The following is a 12,175-nucleotide window of genomic DNA, read 5'->3' on the forward strand; positions in this document are numbered from 1 at the left end:
TAAGCTTCTACAGTTTCATGAATTCCTTGAAGTCAGATTTCAAGCAGAGGAAGAAGACCAGTTAGTGTTGTGGAGATCTAGTTCTGGTAGCAATTACACTTAACTTTCAGAAAGGAGGGAGAAGGATTAACTTGTCTAAAACTAGGAAACATATTCTGAGCAGAGGTGTTTCTTCCCACCTCTTATGCTGTTCCTTTCTAGTATTTCTGCTTTTCATTTTCTCTGTCTTACAGAAATGTTGGGTTAAGTGTGTTTTCTATAAGCAGATGGAATTAAAGATTTGCCTACAGGCAGGAGATGCAGAGTCCAACTGCATGGTGACCACATTCTATGTATCACATTTCTTTCACTCCTTCACAACCTAAAACTAAATTACGAATGTTTTATTCAGGTGGCCCTTATTTCGAGTTCAAAAAGTGGTACAAGGTTATAAAATGTACCTTGGATGTGGAGCAAAAAAAACTGGATGAAGAAAAGGCCAAGTAAGAGATTTTTAAGTACTGGATAATGATAATAGCAATATTAAGGTAGATGATTTTAAGTGAAATCCTGACCCCCCACAGGAGCTGAAAAAGTTTGGACTTTGCTCCAATGTTCCCATCCTGCACATTTAGGTGAACAGTGATTCCATCCATGTCTCAATTTTCTGTTTACAATTATGATATTTATCCAGCATGTTGATTAAACACTGTCTGTGACAAGTAGCTTATATAATTGAACAATTAACTGATCACAGTGAATCTAGGCTTACATTCCTCCATTTATCTATGCAGAAAAAGGCTGCTGTATGTTTTGGAGGAGGTGTCTTTTAATGGTGTTAACAACAGATTATTTTGTTTTTATTTTAATAGCTGTATCTAATTAAGAAATTATGATTTGACTTGCTTTTTCTAGTTTTCTTTTTCCTAACAGTTTTTATTTCTCTTACTTGTAGGTATCTGTGGAAATGTGAAAAGCCCCTGTTTTATTCACTCAAGAAGAAATCTAAAATCCTTAGGAAAAGACGTGAGTAAACTCCACCTCTTTCCGCCAGCACAGAAGTCTGCCCCAACTTTTCCCATCATAGAAATTCTGACTGTAATAATATTTACATCTTAAAATACTTTCCCTTCAGTCTTTCATCTCTGGGCACAATGAATGTTGTACTGTTTTACAACCCGTGGCTGGAATTCTTCAATCAGACGTTTTCCTACTGCTTAACTGAAACTGCAGCCTTCACAGTGATCTACTTAATGTAGTCTCAGAGTTAGTACTTTGTCCTCATCTCACTCATCTGTCAGCTGCCTTCGTATTACTGTGCTCTTCATCATTTTTTGTTGATCTCCCATGGCTTTTCAGCTCCTCTCTTTCCACATATATATCACGTTTGTCCTTGGGTAGACCCTCCTGTCCCTCTTTTCTCCTAGTTACTCTTGCAGTCTTCTACAGAAGGTGAGAAGGATTTCTCTGAGTGTGGTTTTGCTTGAACAGCTGGTTGTTCATGGTCAGAATGAAGATCCCTTCCTTTTAATATATATGGAAGTATAAATTAATTACTTGGTTTGGAAGGGACCTTAAAGATCATCTAGTCCGAGCTCCCTGCCATAGGCAGGGCTGCCGCACTTCAGATCAGGAACCCAGTGATTGGGTTTTACTATTCCATTCAAAACAAACAAAAAATCCACCAAACAGAAACAAACAAACAAAACCAACAGAGACTGCACTCATCCTTGAAAATAGGAAAACAGGAATTTTATTAAACTAAATAAAACCTGAGGTTCTTCATTCTACTTTTGATAGTAGTAAGCAACAGGTAGTGGGAGAGAGGTGTTAATGTGGCAAGTGATGTTTTTCTCCTTAGATACTCTTCCCGTTTCTGGAAGCGACTGATCCAGGAACTTTTAAGCTCGTTGTTATACTCCTGTTTAGTTTTAATAATTCATGTTAGACTTACTGTGCAAGAATGCATTGGGTTTTTAGTAATGTTTTTATCCTTCAAAATTCTGTAGTGGTGATGTCGCAGTTAAGTCACATTCTGGGTAAAAACAGATTTGTTTATTTCATTCTGAAATGGTTTCCTCAGGAGCAATTTAGTTCCCTTGTCAATAGGAAAAATGAAAAACCATTTGTTGTTCATTAATTCCATGCCACTTTATATTCTCCGTCTGGATCTTGTTCTCTTTGAGATAGGAAAGAACCAACGGGATCATTGAGTTATTGCAGCCAGGAATCTCACATCATATCATTTCAACAAGGCAAGATTCATCTTAAGTTTTAAATAGTAGAGACAAGGAATGCCTATACAAAGAGTCCCCTAGAACCATACTTGATCTGGTGTTAATGCAGTTTGTACATTTGGCTCATTATTTCTGGACAGTTTTCCTGTTCCTGTTCTGGAAGTTTCTTTTGCCTATAATAGCTTTTTACCCTTTCTATCATTTAGCATATGCTTACATGGAAGATACAGGTTACAAAAACCTTCCTCAGCTTTGATTTTTATGGTTGATTGCAGTTAAACTATCATCTTTTCTCTTGAAACATAGGCATTCCTCTCCCTAGATCACTTCAGGATCTCTTTCCTATCTTTTTCCAATTAGTGAATGAGTTTGTTAGATACAGGTCATAAAAAGAAGCCGGAGCTCCAGCAAAACTGTCTTCTAGATGGCTTTTTATCCTGGGGAAACAAGGCCTGGTGGCTGCATTGTGGGTGCTGATCTGTCACCACACCATCTTTCCCTTCTGTCCGTCAATTAAGTATGAAAGTTTGTCGTTCTCACTCACATTTCACATGGGGATTAGGAGTCCCATGTTCCAAAACTTAATATTTCTGCCTTGTGGGATTATTAACTTTTTCATCTCCTTTCTATTTGTACAGAGATGGTTGAGAACTTGCAGAATCAGTTTGGCAAGCTATCTGGTTCGGTGCGACCTGCAGGAAGGCCAAAACCATCAAGTTTTCAGTTAAGCTGGTCTGAAGAAAACACAGATGGGTCTTGTTTTCATGGGCACAGCCTGAAGGGAGTTCTGAAAGAAAGACATGGTTTACATGCAGCCACCAATACTAACTATTGGCTTGGTACAGTTAAACTATGTAATGAGAGGTAAGTAGTACATTTTGGTTAATTGCATTTTGTAAAATAATCTTGGTGGTAAAGCACAGTGTGTGTATATACGTAGATCTCTCTTTTTTTCCTTTACAAACGACATGTGGGGTGTGTACACAGCTATGTGTTCATGTACAGTTGAAATCATTTGCAGGAAGGGGGGTGTGCAGAGTGCTTGGGCTTGGATTGGGAGTAGACATTTTAATATAAAGATTGATCAAAGCGAGCTTTTAAGAAGAGAGGAGATGAGACAGTCAGCAGTTGAAGTCACACGGCAAGAGCAGCAGCTAGGTAGAAATATTCACTCCACTTCCTTCTTTGTAGTACTTCAGAAGCTATTACACCAAAACTTTTAAGAGAATGAGAAAACGTCCATTCCTCTCTCCTGTAAGTCACCAAAAAAGTGTTGAAAATTCATTTTTAAATCACCATGCTTTTTTTTTCATGGCTTTAATCTACATTAACAGTTAGGGTTCAATTAGCAGTTAGTGCCTCCAAAGTGTACTTCAGAATGAGGTGATTGGGTGGGAAAAGGGCTCGAACACTATTTCACCTGGGCTATCTTTGCAAGCAACCTGGAAAAGCAATATAGGAAATTTGGGGAAAGAAATCCTCTTGTGCTCTTAAATTTGTTTAGTGTCTTTCTGTACTAGAGAATTGTGCCCAAATCCTGACTTCACTAGTGTAAAGGAATTTTTTTCACCTAAGCATTTATCAGAACAATCGTGCTGTTTCTTAGTACAGTTATTTACTTCCAAGGACTTAAGTAGCAAGGACAGTGATAGGGCAGGTGATGTAGCCTTCCTTGTGCAGGTTGAGGTACCTTAATGCGAATTGAGCTTTCATTTGTGTTGCTGTTGAATAAGTGTTGAATGACATCTTAAGTCTTTATCTGAACATGCGTCTAAATGTCACGCTTAAGAGAGCAGTAGTCCCTACAAAATCTCGGTGATACATTCCTGATTTTTAAAAGATTAAATATTACCCTTGAAAATCACTGCCTTGTGCATGTATGCAGCCTTTTGTTGTTTTTCAGCGGATTTATTTGCTTATCTTTATTTTCCTTTTCACGTTGCCTTTCACATATCCACCGTGACAGAAATGGGTTGGAATAATGTAAACACAGTGTTATATTACAAGAGCCTCGGTTGTATGGATTCATTCTTTTGTATGAATAATAAGCTTTTTCAGCCTTTTTTTTTTTTTTTTTTTTTTTAAAAGAAGGGGAGGTAATAATCCTTTTACCACAAATTTGCGTAAATCTTCCATACGCACTGAATGAGTGAAGATTTCGGTGTATGTTTGCGTGAATAATCTTTCCATGCAAAGTCTGTTTTTAAGCCCGCATTTTCATATGTAATGTATTAAAATGATTATGGCAAGCTGTCTTAGCCTTCATGAAACCAGATTTGAATTTAAACTCTTACCGGCTAAATTTCCCATTAGATCATTTGCAATGCAAGTAATTCATTATACATCTGACACTTACTTAACTTACTTTGGAGAATGACATCTACTCGCTCTGATATGAGGTTCTATCCCATGCAAGCATGTGTATTATAAAAACAAACTTACAGATTCTCTAAAAATCAGCATGGTCTGACTGAGCCTGCTGGAGTGCTTTAATGGTAGGACTGAAGTAGTTCAATGGGCAAAACTGAGACCGGTTAACTGATTAGTAGAATGAATGTTTCTATGATTTCTTTTACTTTAAAACTTTAATTTTTAAGCTGAATTCTAAATTAATTTGGGTATATAGCTCTGTAGGTTGCTCCAAAAGTAACACCTCCTATTTATTTCCATGGAAACTACAACAGATACAAAGAGCGCAATAACACTATTTGAGCAGATTCTCAGCCCCCAAGCCCTGCTTTGCCATGTATTTGCACCAGCGATGAACAAGAGTCTACATGCCATGTTTATACAACTACACCAACGGAGGTGACTCAGTGCTTCATAGCTGCTATGACAGCATTATTACTAGGACAGTGTTGCCCTTGCGGTCCATCTTTCATTGGACCAAGCAGATAAACAGTGGTAGGATAGTCCAGCCAAGACTGGCAATGTGCTTCATGGTCTTCAAACTGGTGTGAGGCCTGGAGTTACTGTGCTGCAAGAAAAAGGTTGTCTTCGCTGGTCTGACTCTGGAAGTTTGAACCTTCTGCTCAATCAGCCTTGCAACGTAGCAGTCAGAGGTGATGGTTTGTCCAAGTTCCAGGATCTCCCTTGTTATTTTGAGATAATGAAGTATTAGGTGTGAGAAGTGTTAAGAAAAACTGATCTTTCCCTTGTTGCATCACAGATTAAAATGTATTGGAAATTTTGTAGCTCTTTAGTGCTGCTCATAGTATGAATAGCACAAAATGGGACAATGGTGCATTTGTGGTTGCATTTTGGGACTCTTGTGAAAAGTGTAATGCCAGTTAATCAGATGGGTGCTTTATAATGTTGATGTAATTACACATTGCCTAAAAATAGCCAATATAATTTCCCTGCCCTCCCAGTGAAAAATGAGCTCTGACAACAAGACTCCCCGAGAAGTTATAGTTGCTGAAACTCAGAGTTAAGGCTGGAGCATTACAACATGTTTTAATTCCTCTTGGCCAAAACATGCAGGTTTGGTTCAACCAACAGCACCTATAAATGAAGCTCAAACTTAACAGACACTTAGCGTGGGTTATGGAATCAGCTGGTTTGTTCCGACACCGCTGAAATGAACAATTTAATTTGGTTTTTGTGAGCTGGTGGCTTTCAGGCAGAGGACAGACTGTATAAGACAGGCTTTGGTGTGAGAGAACTACATTCAGATTTCTAATCAGGAGGATTTAAGCAGTGACTTTGCACCCTGAAGTGTGACTCCCATGGCTTTTGTGGCACTCCAGAATAGTGTATCTGTTCCTCCAGTTTGAGGTAAAATGTAAATGGGTGTTGGGCCAGAGGGAGTGAGCAAATGACTCCGTAGTCTAGTAATTAGCACACTTGCCCATAAATAGGGACAGACAGGTTCCAGTCCTTGTTCTGGTGAATATTTAAGACCGCTGCTCTGAATCAGACAAGAGGGGAAATGGAATCTCTGCTTCTCCACATCCCAGGGCAACACCTTGTAAGCGAGAGGATGCACAGGGTTTAGGCAGGGAATAGCACCTGAATCTTCATATGAATGTAAAGGGTTTTTTAATTGAAGCAGCTGGATGTTGTGCTATTTTGAACTCCTCTGAGTTTTTTTCAGGACAGAACTGACACGGTAGATCAGAATTGTGGTTTAGACAATTGATAAAATGTTGGTGTTTTCTTCTGATTACAACTGAGTATATAAATGTTTGCAAAATACTAACTACATGCACTTGTAATTCAGGGCTTGCTTTCTTCCTTTCTTTCTTTTCAGGTTGTGTGGTTGTCTGGCTCACTACAGAGAAGAGGACTTTCCCAAGAGTTACCATTTTGTACTGGGACTTTTCTCCTTCCTTCTGAGGATACAGCCCTCCTCCATCCACGAAGAGGTGTGTGCGATAGAACACAAACTTTTTAATAAAATACTCTCTAAAAAGCCAAAACACGGAAAGCGACGCCGAAGGAAGTAAAAAGACCTGAATATTATAGTATTGAAGCTGTGTGAATTGGTTTGATCCCAAACCGTGCTATTCAAACTGATACCGATGCTTTTGCCTACATAGAAATCTTCTGTTAAGGTTTTAGTACTGACATCTACTACTGCAGTTTAGCTGTAGTGTCATGTTATCCATAACTGAAGTTGCTGGTTTCCAGCTGTGAGCTACCCGGGAAACTGTTGACCAAGGTTTATTTCCTCACTTTGCAGCAGGGCCAACAGGAAGCTATGAAATTACCATTTTTTTTTCCACATAATTGTACATGCTTTGAATGTACTGGACGGCACATTGGCATCTAATTGCATTGCAAGGCTTTGCAATTAAAATGCTACTTATTTTTTTACTGACTTGTATGACTGCAACTTCGTTTCTAGAAAGTAATGTTTACTTTGTTTTGAAAGAGTGTGTTAACAAATAAAAGGAGCAGGTGGACAATGTTTTCTCTACAGTGAGTTGTTCAGCTTTTGTTTCTTAACTGTGTGTTGTGGCAGTTCTGGCACTGCTTTCAACATCTCCGTGCATCCCAAGTATCTCCTTGTCTCTTCTTAAGCCTAAGCCTCTCATTTGAGTGTAAACCTTTTGGGTCTGTGTTCCACTCCAGGCTCCACAGCTTTTGTAACTGCTTTTATACTTGGAGCCCTCCATCCTGTTTCTTACACAGCAGTGCTGGTCAGATCCTCCTGTCACTCTTCCTTCACTGCTGTCTCCTGAGTTGTACTTCATTTCTTATTGCTTCGTATCATAGCACTTTCACCACTCATGCCTCAGCCATTCTCCCAGTTTCTCATGCTCAAACTTATTTATTCACCATGTTTTTATTCTATCTCAGACAAGGAATAAATGAAGTTGGGTGCTACCACTACATGAAAGACACCATAACATATGCATATGTTGAACAGAGATGTTGAGTAGATATACAGATGAGTAATACTGCTTTCAGTTGAATGAAATAAAATTCAGTAACTCCGTCTGTCAGTCCCAAGTATAGGAGTTCCCAAATACACTTGATCAGTAACATAATCAGCAGCTGTTTCTGGGTGGTGTTATAGACAAAAGTGCTGTCTAGACATTTTAAATAGTTCTTATAGAACAGGGGTTTAGAGCGGCGGTCCCTTAATGTAACTCTGATGTTCAGATGGGAAAGTACTGTTTTAGCGAACTATGTTTTGCGATGGAAATTACAGAATGAGCTGTTACTTGTATTAAGTATTTCCTGAGCAGTATAGTTCAGTGTGTCTGACCACATCACCATGTTGTGATGGATACCTCCGGACTTTCTGATGCCTTGAAGTGGTGATTGCATTAATGGAATGTACTGACTGAATTGGACGTTGTGTCTGGTGTCTGTATTGTAGAATTAGCTGTTTGCTGTTATGCTTGACCTCACCTGAGTGAACTGCTGAAGTCGGTCAATATGGAGAAAAACCATCTTTTGTTCTTGTTCTCTGTAAGTATTTCTATCAGTTAGAAACCTACAGAAGAGTTAATGCTTTCAACAGGGCCTGCTCCAACTACTGAACATATCCCATTTGTTTTACTGTAGTATTTGTTAAAGTTTAGAATTAGCTATCTAAAAGACACTTTATTATATGTAAAGGATCCATTTAATTCAGAAGTCTTTATTTGAAAGACTTAGACAATTATAGGTATGTATTTCTTTTAAAACTACTGTAGTAGTAAAATCTCAGCTTCATAAATTAAAATACTGTACTCGTTACATTGTTACAAATGTAACAAAGCTCCCTTAGATGTTAGAATAAATTAAAGTTGTACTTTAATAAGCCGGAATAAAGCTTGCAATTAAGCATCAAGAGCCATGTGCCTCCTGGACACATAGGTTAAGAGTCAGATTTAAAAGTTAAGGGTGTGCCTCTCAAATACTTAGTGTTAGTTCTACCCAGTTTAATCAATCGACACTTATCCTGGAGTAATGGTGTTTAAGAAGCTGATGGGCCACGGTTGTGCCTTATCTTCAGCAGAGTGTAGCCCAGCTCTCTTAGGACAACTGCTTTGAGTCCACTGAATGTAACCCTGGGGAGGAGGCGTTGGTTGAGCAGCTGCAGGCGGTTGGCTGCAGGGCAGGGTGGCTGCCACAGCCCGTTCCAGCCGCCTCTTCTTCCTACCTCAAAGTACTGCTTCTTTCTGTAGCTCTTTGCTGAGAGTTATGAGTTCTCCCTGAGCCTTCTGACATGTACATTTTTGTATTTCTCCCCTTGGAAATGCAGGTCTCCAAGTGAGGAGGGTTGGTTTGGTTTGGTTTTTTTAACGCTAAATGTCAAATGTTCTTATGTAGATTAAAGCTAAGTGGGTTGTTTTTTTAAGCTTAGATTAAATGCTATTTTCTATCATTCAGAGTACAAATGCAACCATACTTTAAGATTTTTCTTAAATAAAGCAACCTTCCTATTGATTCTGTGGAGAACTATCAGACGTGTCATTTTCTTTGGAAGCCAACACAGCTGGAATTTTACCTCACTAGTTTTTCACTACCTCCATGTGTTTGCATTCTTGATTACCAACTTAATCTGTCAGGTACTTTTTTCTTTCTCAAGTTCTTACCATTTTGCAGACATGAAGCAGAGATGTTTGGCTTTCTCCTCTTTTGCTGAGGGCCCTGAGCTTGATTTAACAAGAGAGCGAGCATCAGCAAAGTCCCGTGCCTTCAGGCAATGCTAGTCTAATTTATTGTCAATACTGGGTTGTATGGGCTCTTGGTGTAATTACGTCTTTCCTAACCTATTTGTAGCACATCCCTTGAAACAGCTGTGTTTGGAAGATCTGGCAAAGCTTCATGCAGTGTTGCAGGCAACACAGTGAGTAACTCACTTCCTTGTAACTTCCTGGGAAGCTCAAAAGTTCCTTCCCCTGAATGCTTAATGCCAAGTTTTCTTCCTGGATGGATAAATAAGACTCTTGCTGAAATGCTATTTTAGGCTGTTTACGGGGTGTTGTCAAAAGGGTGCTTTTGCAGGGCCAGAAGTAGAAGGCCCTGGACCCTCCTGCATTTTGGGAAAGGTAAAGTCTTAGAAACGTGGAGTCCTGGATAGATGCCTGCTCCATGGCTAACCTGTCCCTTTCCTGTGTCAGGATGGGATGTTTTGTGCTGCATCAGAGGTATGGGAGAGCCAGGATATAACTTTCTTTGAGGAATCTCACATTTTGGTCCAAAAGGAAATGGGCTTCCCGGTACATGTGGTTGTATATTAACACGTGGATTGGCCAAAGCAGCACATCTCAGTGCTTTGTCTTTCCACTGAGAGCAGAATGCTTACTTTTACCATCTCCTCCGAGGTTATTGGTCTCATCTCTGCAAAGCTGTTTTGCTCCTGGCGTGGTTATGTGCGGGAGGGCATGAAGGGGATGCCAAGGAGTAGGAACAGGCCTAGATGAAAGAGCTTTCCTCAGCACTGCGTGTGTTAAACAAGAGACTGAGTAAGGTTTGGCAGAACGCGGGATGATGAGCGCTCATGTCCTCACAAGAGGTTACAGCTGTGCTTGTACAACTGCTACTGGCGGTACTTTGAGAGCCAGAGCGCTCCTCCCCGCTGCCCGGCAGCTGCAGCCTGCCTCTGGCAGCACCTCAGGTGGTTTGGAAAGAAAATACAAGCCAGTTCTCCTGATAATATCACATGACTGCTCTGTACTGGGAAAGCATTCCTTATCTGCTCACAGACCTCCTTGCTGTCCTAGCAGTGGCTTTGCTCATCAGTGGCAGGTGCTGCCGTTGCCTAGTGAGAACATCAGCAAGTGCCTTTGTGTCCATGTTGTGATCCAAAAACCAGACCGGGGAATGCTTCTGTGCTGCCTATTCCTATAGGACAGGACATGTGGACTGCAAACAGAGCTCCTGAGGGCTGCAGGTAGGGGTTACAAAGAGGCTGGTTGCTGAGGTTCTCAGCAGGACGCTGCACCTCACCAGCTCGGTGAGGTGTGCCATTTCAATACAAGACTGTGACAAAACACTTTGTTTATGAAGGGTGGCTCATCGCTGCCATCCGTGGTGTTTGTAACTCCTGCCTGTGCAGCTGAGTGGTTTCTGTGCTGTGGAGCAAAGCGGATTAGATAGAACAGCATATAGGGAGAGAACTGCACGCGCTGTTCTGTTGCTACACCACTGTCATCCCATGTACAAAGAAGCCTAATCCAAAGGAAGTGCCTTATGGAGATGAAAAACGTTCTGTGAGGCTGATGATCGTGATAAATATGTCGTTGATACCAAGTTCTGTGCTTTGTGTTCGCTTCTTTTCATATGTAAGCTGTGGTGAAATGGATTGATTATTGTCATACTCAAAGCAGTATAGTCTGCTTCGTTCCTCCCATTGTGTCTGCATTTAGCTCACTTCCTTGTGGGTTCCTGAACTTCTGCCTGAGCTTTTCTCCTTTTTTCAGCCCTTTGGTGCCTTCAGGTTAGTTCTATGGGAGTCAGTGTGATCACTGTGGGCCTACTTTCCTGGCTCTGTTGTCCAAAGCCACCTGGCCTAATGCAGATGTGCTGTGTAATGAAGTACAGAAAATTCAGTACTTGTTACAGCCAGTTCTGCATCTTGTCCCTAACATCGTAGCAGTTCAAATTCAATAGAAAAAGGGCTTGTTTTGAGCACTTGTTTCAAAAATACTGTTACAAATTTGATGCAACTTGTTTGTTACACAGGTGTGAACGGCCGGTGCACATAGATGGTAATTATCTTGTATGAAATATTAAAACCTTGTTGGGTAAGTCATAACAGTAGCTAATCCTCATCCAGAATCATTCCTAGTTTCTCTAGATGGGGACGTCAAAGACGGAAGGAGGAGAGCGGTGATGTTGAGTGACATCGGAAGGGCTGAGCGAGGGAAGAAGTTGAACACCAACCAACACGGGACAAGGAGAGTCCTGCCATTGTGCTGCATCACACCGGGATGGCTTTGAGCCCAAACCAACGCTCTCCTAAATCCCTTCGTGCTGCTTGCCTGATTTTATCCAGCGATGATGCAACCGGGTGCATGACATCACAGAAATACACCTACCCGCGGTGTTACAGTCTAGATTGTGACCGGCAGATTAGTCAGTGCTGTCACAATCCGTGTTTGGATCATTGTCTCCCCAATGTGGAAGTGATCGCTGCGTCCACAGCTGAAGTTTTCCTCAGTGAATCAGGCAGTCGGGGAGAGCAGCCCTTCCGCAGAGGGAACAGCTCTGATTGATGTGGAATAGGAGCTTGGTGGGTTTTAGTAAAGCAGGAGTACCGAGTGTGGTGTGTTACTGAGACTGCAGCAATTGGGGTGTGATGTAAAGAGGTGGCTGAGCTTCAACACGTGCAGCACCTGTGTGGCTCGGAGCATCGTGCTTCGGTTGTTCATGAACAGCGAGCACGTGTGGCAGAGCAGTGATGGTGTGAGCACATCCCAGAGCTCCAGGAGCAGAACAAGCAGCAGCACAGCAGTGCTCCCAACAGCTCTGCCACACACAGACCCCAGCAGTGCTTCCAATATTGAAGCAAATGG

At 41.0% G+C, this 12,175-nt stretch overlaps 1 protein-coding gene across 1 annotated transcript in view; it reads left to right on the top strand.

Moving 5' to 3' along the window:
- The window catches only part of TAF1B (TATA-box binding protein associated factor, RNA polymerase I subunit B), a 39,191-nt gene extending 32,052 nt beyond the window's left edge, over positions 1–7,139 (top strand). Inside the window, exons 12-15 of the mRNA XM_015859452.3 lie at positions 392–482; positions 935–1,005; positions 2,855–3,080; positions 6,469–7,139. Of these exons, the coding sequence (XP_015714938.2) occupies positions 392–482; positions 935–1,005; positions 2,855–3,080; positions 6,469–6,664 (584 nt within the window). The 3' untranslated portion in view covers positions 6,665–7,139. The remainder of the gene's footprint in view (positions 1–391; positions 483–934; positions 1,006–2,854; positions 3,081–6,468) is intronic.
- Positions 7,140–12,175: the final 5,036 nt, after the last annotated feature.

This window comes from Coturnix japonica, chromosome 3 (assembly GCF_054131305.1).
Source record: "Coturnix japonica strain WE chromosome 3, WE-NBRP24, whole genome shotgun sequence".
NCBI lineage: Eukaryota > Metazoa > Chordata > Aves > Galliformes > Phasianidae > Coturnix > Coturnix japonica.